Genomic DNA, 14,010 nt, shown 5'->3' on the forward strand with positions numbered 1-14,010 from the left:
TTGCATCATATCAATTTTGTCTTCAATTTAGTATAATCAAATTAATCTGGAACTCATTTCAGTATAGGTGTATGCTTTAGACAATAATTTTTTGTTTGTTTGTTTGTTTTCGCTTTTAGCTTGATCGCATAGAGCAGTTCTTTGTGGCTGACGGGCTACTACACCTCATGTTTTACTATCAGGAAAGTGGACCAGCGGATGGAGGTGCATATTATGAACTGTGCCGTCTGAATTTTAATCTGCTTAACTGAGGTCGCCAGTCGGACTTAATTCGTACTCCCTCAAAACAGTTATGTTCCTGAATTATATGTCCATTTAAAATTGCAGGAACATCATCATCATCCTCCCTGCAATTGCCCCAGCCCCCTGGTCAAAACAAGAAGCATAAAGTGTTTGTGACTGATGGAAGGGATGTGGCCCTGACTGGCGTATGCGTCTTCTTCACCAGAGCCAACGCCTCAAAGGCGATCACTTCTGAAAACATACACAGAGTAAGACCATTCGCAACAATTGCAGAAAATCTAAGCACAACAATTTTTTGCGGGGGGAGGACATCTTTTCAACCTTGATCAAATCTTTCTTTTAAATGCTACCATATTTGTAAGAATTATGTGAGTGCTTTCCAATTGAGAGTGAGCTCCTTTTACTCCAGTTTTACAAATTTTTTCGATAAGAAATGGGGGAATTGTATTCATTCCTTAAAATATAAACACTGAGTGAGGCGTTAAAAGATTTTTGATTTGGTTAGGGTTGCCCAAGTGAAGTCTATTGTCAAACTAATCATGAAACAAAGATAATTCAACCTTGTGTATTGAAAACAGACAAATCACACCTTAAAAAAGTTTAATGCTAAAGCTAATAAGCATCTAAATTGCAGTGTGTTAACCCTTTAAGCAACTGACTGAATGCAAATGGTTCATCTACAACACAAATGCAGCCAAGTGTACCCACATTGTATATGTGGAACAACTAATATTAGCATATTGATGAGCATGGAGAGGAGATATTATGAATCCCACTCAAGTTCTCGGGAGGACACCCCATTGCAATCTAATTGGCTGCTGCAAAGAGGGCAAGGACTGCCTCAAGCTCCAGTGGATTTATAATAACACCTCAATGAATAGCATATCTGTCTGTCTGTCTTATACTGATTCCAAGTGGGCAAGGCGGCCACACCAGAAGGTGGATCATTTAATTGATGCAGTGCGATGAAAGCCAATTGTTTTCCATATGTTTTAAATATGTCATTCCTGTATGTAAGTGCATGGAGTGCGAGTTTACCTCATTAAAAAAAGACACTGGAACATTTTTGTTGTTTTGGGGGGGAAATTGTGAAACGGATTACTATTGGTGTCATTCATTTTAATGGGAAAAGAGGATTTGGGTTCAAGTGTTTTAAATTACAAGCCTGGTCATTGAAAATTTGAACTCATACTCAAGGCAGCACTTTATTTTGGTAATTTTGCCACGGTTATTTAGTTGTATAATATAATGTAAACAACATAAAAACACCTCTCGATTTGGTGCAGTACAGGTGTAGCTTTACACCCGTCTGAGTAACGAATTAATTACCAAAAGTCAAACAATGGTTCAGTGTTAATGTGTCATGTCAGTATTAAGTAGGGCTTAACTCTTTATTTCTAGGATGTCAGTTTCAATATGCTGGACACCACAGATGGGGGTCTGTTAAAAAGTGTGGAACAGCTGCTCTCTGAGGTTTTCATACCAACACTGACAAAGATGAACCATGGCTGGGGAGAGCTGGCCAGTCCACAGGCCCAAGCAGTTAAACAGGACTTCATATCATCACTGGAAAACTTTGTGACCGTGTTGGCGGGGGCACAGGAGAGTCTTCAAGAAAAGGTCAGCTACAAGCAAAATAAAGCTCAATTTATTGACAATGTGACATGAAAAACAAAGAGCCAGTTGGTGCTCACTGTCTAAATCATTTTTTATTGAAACACAGACACAAACGTTTTATCTTGTGATTTTTGTCAACATGATCTCATTAGTAACTGCTACATTCCTGCAGCACAGTCATCAATGCAACACTGCATCCATTACAGAAAACGTCATGTTCTGTCTCCAGGTTACTTTGAAAGAGTGTGATATGTTTGACGTACGGGTCCTGAAAGGCCCATCGGACTACATGGCTGCAGCCAACAACACAGAAACCATAGAAAAAATCGAAGGCTGCATGAAAGTTTGGATTAAGCAGATCGAACAGGTATGAACCCACACATAAACATGTCTTACAATGCCATATACTGCACCTTGAGATTATCCTCCCAAGAATTTAGAAGAACTTTGGAAAAAAACCTGCAAAAATACAATAAACAGTTAAAAACATCCTATGTGTCAGTGAGTGAGATATTGCAGTGGAAAAACTTAGTTCAGTACACACTGGAATGCGTTGGGAATACTGTGTACAAAATGAATAGTTACGGTAATGTAAATTAAAATCCCCATTGCATGGAGGTCTGGATTCAAAGTCATGCTCAAAATCCAAGTAGAAAATCAAATCACTGGCTGATCACACTCCAGATGAGACAAAAATGAGCCTCAGTTGTGTGTGGCTTCCATGTGTCTGTATGCGTGTCCTACAATGTCTGGGCAAGCTCCTGGTGAGCCACCAGATGTTCTCCTTGGAAATCTTGTCCCAGACCTGGATCAGAGGGACACTTGACTCCTGAACTGTCTGTCAGCCAGAAAGGATGACCACAGGGAATGGTCTTTTGCCACTACCTGCAGAGCCATTCCTTCATCCATTCTTTTTAATTGCCTCTCATTTCCACCCATTGTATGTTTCATTTGAACAACAGCAGGTGAAATTCATTCACAGTCAGTGTTCCTAACTGGACAGGCTGATACCCTAAAAGTGTGACTCACTTGGAGTTACATGGTGTGGTTTAAATGTTCCCTTTATTTTTTGAGCAGTTTATAATGTCAATGTCGTCGATTTAAAAAAACACATAACTTGCCTTGACCATGAGTTTTGGTCGATATGAAAAAAAGCAAAAGCCAAACAATAACCCAAATATAATGTGATCATATAGTACTCCTGGCAGTATTTATTTTTCCCAGCTTAGTATTTAACTCCAAATGTACAAGATTCTGATTGTATGCTTAAATTCTACTACCACATTATTAAAACCATGAACGGTTCGAAGACGACCTGTCTTTAAGTTGGGGCACAAATTATGTTGTGCTGCAGGTTTTAGCTGAGAGTGATCAGCTGAGAAAAGAAGCCGAAGACCTTGGCCCACGGGCTGAGCTGGACCACTGGAAGAAACGGATGTCTCGCTTCAACTACCTTCTGGATCAACTTAAGAGCCCTGCTGTAAAGGCGGTATTGGGTGTTCTCTTGATGGCAAAATCTAAAATCATCAAGGTAAGGGCAGAATCACCTCCAAATGGAACTATTATACCTTTGTAAGCTCAATGATTATTTTCTCTGTCTAGTTGTGGCGGGAACTGGACGCCAGGATCACTGAGTCAGCCAATGAGGCTAAAGATAATGTCAAGTATCTCTACAGTTTGGAGAAGTTTTGTGACCCTCTTTACAACAGTGACCCTGTACGACAAATAGTTAGACATAAGTACACTTGTCTTTAATGAGAATAAACAAACATTGTGTCACACTGAGTTTTGTATGTATTGGCATAATGATACCTACATGATTTATTTCTGCTGGGTACCAGGTTTCAATGGTAGATGCTATACCAGGTCTTATCAACGCCATCAGGATGATTCACAGAATCTCTCGCTACTACAACACATCTGAAAAGATTACATCACTTTTTGTCAAGGTAACAATGCCCATTTTACACAGCATATATTTGCAATAATTTTTTTTTGTACGGATGCTGCCATTATTTTAACGTAATACTGTGAGACCAAGGGCTGGACAGCGCGGATGTGTGGTTAGCATATATGCTTCACAGAGGGTTGGGGGGTTTGAATCCTGGAAGGGGAATTTGCATGTTCCGCCTGTGCTTACCGTCGGTAGAACAGCGCTATTCAAATGACAGCCCACTTACCATTTACAAATGTAAGATGAGAATGTGTTTAATAAAAGAACACATGCAAATATGAACAAATACACTAAGCTTAAAACAAGTTGTATATGGATGTTTTAATATTGTAGCTCAAGATATATATATAATTTTTACAGGTAACAAACCAGATGATAACTGCCTGCAAAGCCCACATCACAAACAATGGTGAAAATTCCATTTGGGATCAGCCACAACAGATTGTAGAGGAGAAAATCAGAGCAGCCATCCACCTAAATGAGGTAGCGAGTGCAGTCTTTTTTTTTTTTTCACTCAAAGAGAAGTTTCCATGAGCAAAGTATTTGGTGCTTCCCATTGTAATTTATGTGTTGCATGTCTTTAGGAGTACCAGCAATGCTTCCATAAAACCAAGGCAAAGCTTGAACAGACCCCCACAGAAAGACAGTTTGATTTCAGTGAGATGTACATTTTTGGGAAGTTTGACACATTCCAGCGACGACTCAACAAAATCCTGGAAATGCTGGCCACCATTTCTACCTACTCGGCCCTTCAGAATGCAAAAATAGAGGGACTTGAAATGGTAGCAACCAGGTTTCAAGTAAGATCAGTTTGCTTGATGACTGCCAGGCAAACCGTAAACTATGTACAGCATATTTAATGATGTGGTATTACACGCACGCAGATGGGTTTTCAGGCGTCAAAACGTATACAATACTGAATGTAATGTCAAAGCTAATGCGATCAAAGTCAGATGATATGAAGCGTGGATGGAACAGTGTGACAAAGATTGCCCCTTCGCATTGACCATCACACTGTCGTAAACTCATTGAGGGTTATCAGCGCTCCTTAAAAGAATTATAATCTTGTTAAAGGTCTGAAGCAGACTTCAGGTCCATGTTGTCTCCAGTGGTGGTCCTAGAATCGAGATTGTTTTGAACCAAACCCCAATTGTTGTGATTTTCTCGAAATGTTATATTATGGGTTGTTTCATCATTCCACATTTTATTTTCGACAAACATGCAGCGAGATGTCATGATTGCAACATTATAACACATAACACTAATATGATGGATTTATTGCATTTCACGTTGCGCATGTTCTCCATAATAATCTGAACTTTTTCTTTATGCCTTTGTTGTCATGGATGAACAAGACTACAGAAATGCAGGCCAAATGGGAGGTAATGTATCATTTGGGATGTCTCACTTTTATGCACAAATGACACACTTGAGATTAGACTACTTTCAGTTTCATTGAAGCTGGACACTGATTTTGAGAGCCCTGATTTAATTGTTGATGTGACAGGCAATAATGCTGAAGATGAAGACAAAACATTACAGTTTCCTTGACCAGAGAAGAACCGACTTTGATGTGGACTATGAGGAATTCTGCAAAAGCACCGCTGAACTTCATGTAGGTTCAATGTGGCCAGACATTTCTTTTGAGTACTTTGATTTAAGAGTGTTATGACCTGCAACACGTTTATTTTGATCCCCCCCCCCCTCTGGTTTATTTAGGAGCAGCTGACAAATTTTATGGACTGCACTTTTGACCAGATTCAAAATACAGAACAAGCTCTTGATGTGCTCAAAAGATTTGGAAGGTAGTCCACAGTTTATGACTTAATGTGCCCCCTGTTGTTACCTGTTGTTCTGCACTTAATGAATTAAAAAAGAAAGAAAGACTACATATTAAAAGGTTCTCAGATGTTTGGCATCTACTTGACCATGTGACGAATGGCTAATTCTCCGGACATGTAATTGACTTATTCAATCCACTTTCTATCACGAAAATAGATTGGGTATCCCCAACCTCGGCATTGATGAGAAGTACCAGCATGTTCTCAAGAGCTATGGCCGCGACATTGAAATGGTGTCCAATCTCTATATGAAGCAAAAACTCGACCCTCCAATAGGCCGCAACTTGCCCCCAGTCTCTGGCCGGATCATGTGGGCTCGGCAGCTATACAGCAGAATTCAGGGCCCCATGGATTTGTTTCAAAAGGTTTATTCATCATCATCCTAATCATCACTGTTTTGAAACATTGACAATGTTTAGAATTGACTTGTCCTTTTTATATCCGGATAGCACACTGGTGTCCTTTCCACACCGGAGGCTAAGAAGATCATCAGGAATTACAACAGGCTCGCAGCAGTTCTGCTTGAGTATGAAATACTGTACCATCACAGCTGGATGAAAAGGGTAAAGAATAGAGGAAATGCAAACCAAACAAAATCCAGTTTTCTTTCTCCTTCCCTGACAACAGCAAACCACAATCCCTTGTTTCCAGGTTGAGGATGCCAGGCCTGGCCTACAGGCGTCTTTGCTGGTTCGCTCACCAGAGACAGGAGACCTGTTTGTGAACTTTGACCCAGAGATTATGAAGCAAATCAGAGAGGCGAACTGCATGAGCAGAAACAATTTGGAGGTCCCGCCTTTTGCTGTTCTGCTGCAGCGAAAACAGAACACCCTCAAAAAGAACTTTAACAATTTACAGGTCAGTATCTGCTCAGACTTCTTTACACTGAAAAAGATAGTCTAAGATGAAAATGTGTGCTGAAAGTTGCCAAACAGTCCGGCACTTACTATGAGTGAATTCACATCAGGGTTATGATAGTTGGAAATTTTTTAATACACTGTATATATGGACTTTTGCTTTTTACATTTGGTGAGTTTTAATTAGTTGTTTGGTCCCGAAAATGCTGTTTTGTTTGAGTTTGTATATGTTTTAGTATTCGTGTGAGTTTTTTTTTTTAATATATACATATATGGGATCTAGAATAGGTCACTATGCATGATGTAATAAAATAAACTACAATTCTCAAACAAATTTGAGGGTTTGACGTTCCTTCTTCTGTTGCTACAGATTTACAGCAATACTGAAATAATTACATTTAAACCTTATATATGAAATTAAGTGACAGATGAAAATGAAGGACAATTCCGTGAGAATTATTATTAGTATTAGTTAGCTTTATAAATGTCAGTTGTAATTTTTTTTTAAGCATTCCATGTTTTTTTTTTTGTTTGTTTTTTTGCGAACAAAAATCCTTTCAGTTTTCATCCCGTATAATAACCTTGTTTCATAGACAGTGTTTAATTCCTTTGCTATTTCAGTTCATGTTGAGTGAGAATGCCAGAGTTCGCGGAAAGATTCATAGTGCCTTTGAGCAACTGGCTATGCCACATGTTACTAAGGTAAGGAGTGTGCATGTGTGCAGTGTAGTGTGTCCACATTAGAAGTAGGAATTTGTCTTAAGTGATGTGCTGCTGCAATACATTGCACAAACATAGATCAAGATATTTTAAGTTAGCCCAAAATGGTGCTTGATCATAATTTATTTAAAACAATTATTAACATTAAAGTTCCATGCTCATAATTTAGCTTGTATACTTATGACGATGTATGACACGACCAGCGTGTGTTAACTAATTCCTCATTAACTTGACAGGTAGATGAGGCAATACAGCCAGGGTTGACCTCCCTCAACTGGACATCAATGAACATTGACAAGTACCTCAGTACCATTTACAAATCCTTAGGTACGTTGACATTCATATTCTGTGTAGTCAATCATATTCATGATAAATACACAACCTCATCACCTCTCCTTGCTATGTACTATATTCCCGTTATTATTATTATTGTTGTTGGATCTTCCTCCTGTCACTGTGCACTCTTTCTCTCTCTTCCTTCACTGCTTCTCATCATTTCCCCATCCATTTCCGACTGCCTCTTGCTGCCCTCTCCCTTCCAGAGAATCTGGAGCTGTTGATGGACAGAGTGAATGACCTGGCAGAGTTCAGGATAGATGCAGTGTTGCAGGAGATGAGCACATGCACACTGTGCATTCTCCCAGAAGATGAGCCTGTGACCTGTGAGGACTTTGTCAAGACCACCAGGGTAAATGCACACATAGTCGAAAATTAAATAAACAGAAGAGAGTTGGCTGCACAATGTAAGACCCAATAATTCACTACAAACTCAATACGCTACTTCAGCTCAAACGTAATAATGTATATAATTAATGTTTTATTAAAGGTGATTTTTTAATTACATTTGAAGTAATGTATTGAGTATATATACATACATACATACATACATGTATACATACACACACACACGCGCACACACACACACACACACACACATACACACATACACGCATTCACACTGTTGATATGTTGAAAGCTTCTACATATTTATTCCAGTTCTTTTTTTCTGGGAATTAAATAAATGCTGAATGAAATGAGGTCGCTGATGGTGTAGTGGTACACTCACCTTACTTGTGTGTGGGCAGCATGGGATCAGTTCCCACTCAGTGACGGTGTGAATGTGGGTGTGAATGGTCGTTTGTCTCTATATGTGCCCTGCAACTGACTGGCAAGCCAGTTCAGGGTATAGTTTGCCTTGCGCCCAAAGTCAGCTGGGATAGGCTCCAGCAACTCTCCTCAAAATGGATGGATGGATGAAATAATGAGAAATCATGAAATCATGATTGAACCCATAATAGCCTTAAGGACCTCACATTGGACCACCATTCTCTGTGCCCCCTCATGCATTTACTGTTTGTGTACATAGGACTTGTGTATCAAGCAAGCACAGAGTCTGCACACCAAGAGCCTGCAGGTGGAGGAAGCTGCTAATGAACTGATCAACATGCTGCTGGAGTTTGACCACGATCAAAAAGAGGAGGGTGAAAAAATGAAAGAACTCTGCCCTCAGAGGAAAACAGAAGACAATGTCGACAGGGAAGGTATACACCATTTTGTGAAAAATTTGCTCGATTTGATGATGAGCAAAAAATAAATCAAATAATAATAATTACAAACATTGGATGACTAATGAGTTCTGTAATATGTATACTGTATTACTATGATTTTCATGAGAGTAACAGTTTCCGGCTACATCAATCAATCACTCAAACTTTATTTAGCATTTTTCATACATAAAAAGGCAACTCAAAGTGTTGTGCAATTAAAACTTCAAAATTGCAACATAAAAACCTCGATTTAACAGACTAATAGGGGAAGGGTCATCCGTTTAAACACCATATACAGTACATTTTTTTCTCCCCCTCTCCCTCCCTTGTTTCTTTCTGACTTTCGGGTTGAGTGAACGCTGTCGCGTTTTGGCTGCCGCTGCTCAACCCGTGTTGTTTTGTGTTTTTTGTTATTGTAAAGTGTCCTTGGGTGTCTTGAAAGGCGCTTATAAATAAAATCTATTATTATTATTATCATTATTTTTGACATACATTTTCAGGGGCCTAAAAAACAACAATACAGTATAACATTATTGTAATAAATACAAAAAAAAAAAGCTTGAAACTGGGGGAAAAGTTTAGAAGTTTGGCCAAAATAATCTCACCGGTGCTTGGGGGATAATAATGCCGTGCCGCTGGTTGCTGTGAGATTACCGGTTGCTTGCTTCCTTTTTTCATCTTCGTTATTAGTGGATGCAATATAGAAGAGCTTGACAGAAAACAATTGTATACTGGACTAAAGTCATAACAGTATAGCATTTTTGAGAGACACGAGTGCCCGAACAACAGCCATAGGCGGTGTTGAGAAAGTTGATTGTCAACACAAGCTAGTTCAATGTTCAGTTCACAAATTTCAGAAGGAACTAGTTCATAGTTTCCGATGATATACTCCAAATAAACAAGGTGACCAAGGTTAGTGTCTTTGCAGTTCCGAAAATATTCCAGACAGTAGAGCCAGTGTAATCAAGCTTGAAGTTCACATGATTGCAATTTAACTCTAACCAGTGTTCTAGAAATCATTCTTGCTTCATACGTGCATGTTTTATAACATCCAGTCAAATGTAATCGAGGTCGCTAAAAATAGTGACATTTAATATTTTCCACTCGTGTCTATTACTGTGAAGCAGTGACCGCTTCAGTAGGACAATTGTCCTCATTAACCTTTTGTCTTCATACTGTGTGTGTCGAGAAACCTGGATTTAACATAATTTCCTGCAAGTTTGTGCAACTGATGACTCTGTGGAACAAATGTTGGGGGCCTCTCAGAAGCCCATCTCTCTTCTAGACACATCTTGGTACCTCCTGCCAGTGTTGCGCCATCTTCCCCCTTGGTGCGGAGGAGGAGGAGGCGGGACTTGATACAAATGATGGAGTTGGAAGCTCAGGAGCTGCTGTCATATTTCAACCACCGCAATGTAGATGCTTTGTTCAGACTGACACGCAACACCTTGGAGACACTACGCAAGCAGATCCAGTCTTCCCCACTTGCACATTTCATGGGTGGGCTTTTGCTTTTAATATTTTACCACACGCTATTATAACAATCGACGTTCATGACATCATGAGGTGCTTTAATTTTTTATTTTTTTTTTAGCCATCCAATGACCTCAAAAATGTCACTTTTCAATCTGTCAATTTGCACGAGTGAGAAACCCTTCTCTTGTACTTTAGGTGAGAATGACTCACCCAAACGCGGGAGGAGCAATGGCCAGCAGGCGATCTTCAGAGTCAATGTGACCCTCTCCATCCCTAACATTGCCATCATTCCGTCTCTGGAGGACGTACAGCAAGCATTGAATAGGGCTGTAGAGTGTGTGGTCAGTGTTAGCAAAGGTGTTGGCCAGTGGAACAATGAAAGGATCTCAAAGGTGTGTTTCTTGCATGAGGCAGTTACAGTACTTGACTTGACTTGAAGGTGTATACAAGGGCAGCCTATTTTTTTTTCTCAGCCGATTTAAATAATCAAGCACTTCACAACTTGATAAAGACCTGGTAAAACATTATGTTTGGTTCAATTGCAGAGAAAAATGAATGAACAGCGAATAGCAGCATTGAAACCAGACAGCTCTGAAAGTGAATCGGAAGAGGGAACAACCACATACCGGAGCCTTGCGGGTGCAGCAAATAAATCATGGCATTCATTGTTTCTTTTTTTTTTTTTTTTTTTTTTAGCCAACCCAAAAATATAACAATCATCACTATTTAATATAAGTTTTGTCTTCACCAATGTTAGTAATAATATGACATAGTGTCACTTCCTTCCTTTTAGATGGCAGCGCATCGGACATATCAGCGTATGTGAGCCAAGCCATTCCGATCCAAGCCAGAAACTACTACAAAAATGTGTCTGAGAACAAGGAGATTGTCAAACTGGTTTCTGTCCTGGGCACATCCATTGTCTCCAACAGAAAGGTATCCTTACTTTCACATCAACAGGCACAGTTCATTGAAAGATAGCTGTGTGAATATACCACATCAGAAAAAAAAATGTTTTCCCCATTCCTTGTCATGCTGCCAATGTTTTATCATGACAAAAGATAATAAAAATAACAGCTAAAATCGTATAAGTACTTAGATATATGCATAATGTTATATTCATGCTTTTTGGGCATTGGTAGCTCTGTGGACAGAATATTAAAAAAATATCAATATATATTAGAGCTGTCAAACGATTAAAATATTTAATCTAATTAAAAATGCAACTTTCATAATTAACTCAAATTCACTCAAAATTAATCGTCATTACTCACACATTTTTTTATCGTTTCTGAATTTCCTTTTATATATTTTTTGTCCTATTTTTCCCATTTTAATGCTCTCATCCACATGGAATCATGAGTCAGTTTTCTATGTGCAAAATGCAAATATTTACTGAAATAACAATTTTGATTTTTAAATTTTACATGAACATTTTTCACTTGGAGCAGTTATTCACACATAATCTCTCACACAATATTACTGTCTATCAACAACAGTGAAAATAATATTTTGTCACACAACAGCTGCTTTAACAGCTCTTTTTATGGACTCAAAACAGAGCAATATAACATTATAAAGTGCATATCTAAGGGAAACTAGTACTCAGCCTATAGTGGATTTAAACCATGGTTGCATACTTCGTTTTTCTCAAGTTTGCTTTGAACACAGCAGTCAGGCTATGTTGATTCTGTTGGTCCTTCTTGCGCGGAAGTCTCTCTACGGTTTGGTGTAGACATCATTTCGGATGACTACACTTGGTTCGATGACAACACTGGAGACGTTTTATTTTCGCTAGGTCGCTACCACTGCAGCGCACCGTCACTGTCAGACGAACACAGAGAAGCTCCACCCGCTCCATTTATATGGACACGAAAGACTGTAACCTTCCACACAAAATAGTTCCAAACAAGTAATAATCGCGTCAGTGGCATACATCGTATACCTGTATGATACAGGTAACTTTGGTCTTGTCAGTGTAGCAATCTGGCAACTTTTTAAAAGTAAATTTTCCATTCATAAACTCTTTAAGTATCCGTTTTCGGTGTCTCGCGCTGCCGTGGCTGGCAAAACAGACATGGGCGTGGACTTCTGCAGCGCGCTTGTTGTTTTGTTTCTGGTGTATTTATAGTGCAACGCAACATCCGCTTGTGACGCGTGCCGCGTTAATCTCGTGAGAAAAAAATGTATCCCGTTAAAATTCATTTAAATTAATGCCAATAAAAACGCGCTAAACTGACAGCTCTAATATATATATATATATATATATATATATATATATATATATACACCTGTATATACACAGACCGGGATATATTGCTTCCTCACTTATACTGAAGCACAACTGCACAGGGGAACTTGCCCAGATGTGCCTCATCAGTCTGGCATCTCTTGCATCTTTGTGGTCTGGTTCTGTCTATGTGAAACATAATGTGTATGCAGCAGAATGTAAGTTGAAGTTATTCTTTAGGGAGCATAAGAATAACAAGTAATCAAATTGTACCATGCATGTTGCTTTCAATTTCCATGCTTGCTTGTGTGCAGGAGGTGATGCAAGCACTCAATCATTTCAGCAGCTATCATCACATTTGGAGAAAGGACCGTGGTGACGCCATGCATGAGTATGAGCATTGGAAACAACAACATCTATTGGCGATATAAATACTTTTCATCATTGGCAGGTTAAGTACATCATAACAGTTATATCATCGGGTGTTTCTTTTTTTCTTCAGGTTCCTCCAGGGTAGTCCAATGCTGTCAGAGTTTGAAAGCCAGATTCTTTACTATCGAGACTTGCAGTTGGAAATAAACTCAGAGCCTGAATGCATCAATGTTGGGGCACTGGCTCTGTTTACAGGTTACATTACAAATAACTTTCTATTGACTGCACACCAGTTAACCAATAAAATGACAAAAAGTTTTGTTTTCTTTTCGACAAGTGGATCTGAAGCTGTCTCTCACTGCTGAAACTAAGAACTGGATGGTGGACTACGGGCTGTACTGCAACAAAAAATATTGTTCAGAGATGGACCAGATCTACAGTTTCGTTGATGAAGCAGGAAAGAAACTGAATCGGCAAATTAAAGACCTGGATGACATTCGCATTGCCATGGCAGTATTCAAAGAGATCAGAGAAAGCCAAATAGCCATTGACTTTCAAGTTGGACCCATTGAGGTAAACCAAACACTTACACTGCAGTTATCTCTCCATGTACTGTACTCTATATGCAAATCCCCAAAGGAAGAAAAGGAGATTATTTTCTGTTGCTGTGTCAGTCTGAACTAAAAATTGGCTCACGGATGTGTACTCCACAAACAAAGCTTATTAAAACCCTCTTTCTATGAAAAGCCAAACAAAAAGCTTCTAAGTGTCTTTGATAGGAGTCCTACGCCATGCTTCACAAGTATGAGCTCTCAGTGGCTAAAGAAGAAGCAGACAAAGTGGACACACTACGCTACATGTGGGAAAAATTGTTGCTCCGGAGTACAGAGGTGCAGAACGAACTGATTGCCTTACAGCCGAAATTCAGAGGTGAACTAGTCACTAACGTGCAGATATTCATGGAAGACTGCCAACAGTTTTACATGGACTATGACAAGGTAGAGCAACATTAATTATTTGCAAATACCACTCAAAATTATTCGGTGAGGATAATAGCACTTGGATATGGGCTTTCCTTTTCCAGGACGGTCCAATGGTCGAGGGTTTAGCTCCTCAAGATGCCAGTGATAGACTGATCATGTACCAGGTATGA

General features: G+C 39.2%; 1 protein-coding gene across 1 annotated transcript in view; it reads left to right on the forward strand.

Annotated features, from left to right (window-relative positions):
* Window positions 1-14,010, forward strand: part of dnah5 (dynein, axonemal, heavy chain 5) — a 98,540-nt gene that overhangs the window by 14,551 nt on the left and 69,979 nt on the right. Inside the window, exons 3-30 of the mRNA XM_086113424.1 lie at window positions 120-204; window positions 328-491; window positions 1,645-1,863; window positions 2,090-2,227; window positions 3,215-3,391; window positions 3,463-3,576; window positions 3,702-3,809; window positions 4,175-4,297; window positions 4,399-4,614; window positions 5,170-5,196; window positions 5,322-5,429; window positions 5,534-5,619; window positions 5,813-6,020; window positions 6,105-6,218; window positions 6,307-6,513; window positions 7,134-7,214; window positions 7,469-7,559; window positions 7,775-7,920; window positions 8,599-8,773; window positions 10,046-10,279; window positions 10,451-10,647; window positions 10,801-10,894; window positions 11,049-11,191; window positions 12,800-12,876; window positions 12,988-13,112; window positions 13,195-13,430; window positions 13,637-13,855; window positions 13,942-14,004. Of these exons, the coding sequence (XP_085969550.1) occupies window positions 120-204; window positions 328-491; window positions 1,645-1,863; window positions 2,090-2,227; window positions 3,215-3,391; window positions 3,463-3,576; window positions 3,702-3,809; window positions 4,175-4,297; window positions 4,399-4,614; window positions 5,170-5,196; window positions 5,322-5,429; window positions 5,534-5,619; window positions 5,813-6,020; window positions 6,105-6,218; window positions 6,307-6,513; window positions 7,134-7,214; window positions 7,469-7,559; window positions 7,775-7,920; window positions 8,599-8,773; window positions 10,046-10,279; window positions 10,451-10,647; window positions 10,801-10,894; window positions 11,049-11,191; window positions 12,800-12,876; window positions 12,988-13,112; window positions 13,195-13,430; window positions 13,637-13,855; window positions 13,942-14,004 (3,975 nt within the window). The remainder of the gene's footprint in view (window positions 1-119; window positions 205-327; window positions 492-1,644; window positions 1,864-2,089; window positions 2,228-3,214; window positions 3,392-3,462; window positions 3,577-3,701; window positions 3,810-4,174; window positions 4,298-4,398; window positions 4,615-5,169; window positions 5,197-5,321; window positions 5,430-5,533; window positions 5,620-5,812; window positions 6,021-6,104; window positions 6,219-6,306; window positions 6,514-7,133; window positions 7,215-7,468; window positions 7,560-7,774; window positions 7,921-8,598; window positions 8,774-10,045; window positions 10,280-10,450; window positions 10,648-10,800; window positions 10,895-11,048; window positions 11,192-12,799; window positions 12,877-12,987; window positions 13,113-13,194; window positions 13,431-13,636; window positions 13,856-13,941; window positions 14,005-14,010) is intronic.

Source organism: Hippocampus guttulatus, chromosome 6 (assembly GCF_054856545.1).
Source record: "Hippocampus guttulatus isolate MCC_2025c chromosome 6, RoL_Hgut_1.0, whole genome shotgun sequence".
Classification (NCBI taxonomy): Eukaryota; Metazoa; Chordata; class Actinopteri; order Syngnathiformes; family Syngnathidae; genus Hippocampus; species Hippocampus guttulatus.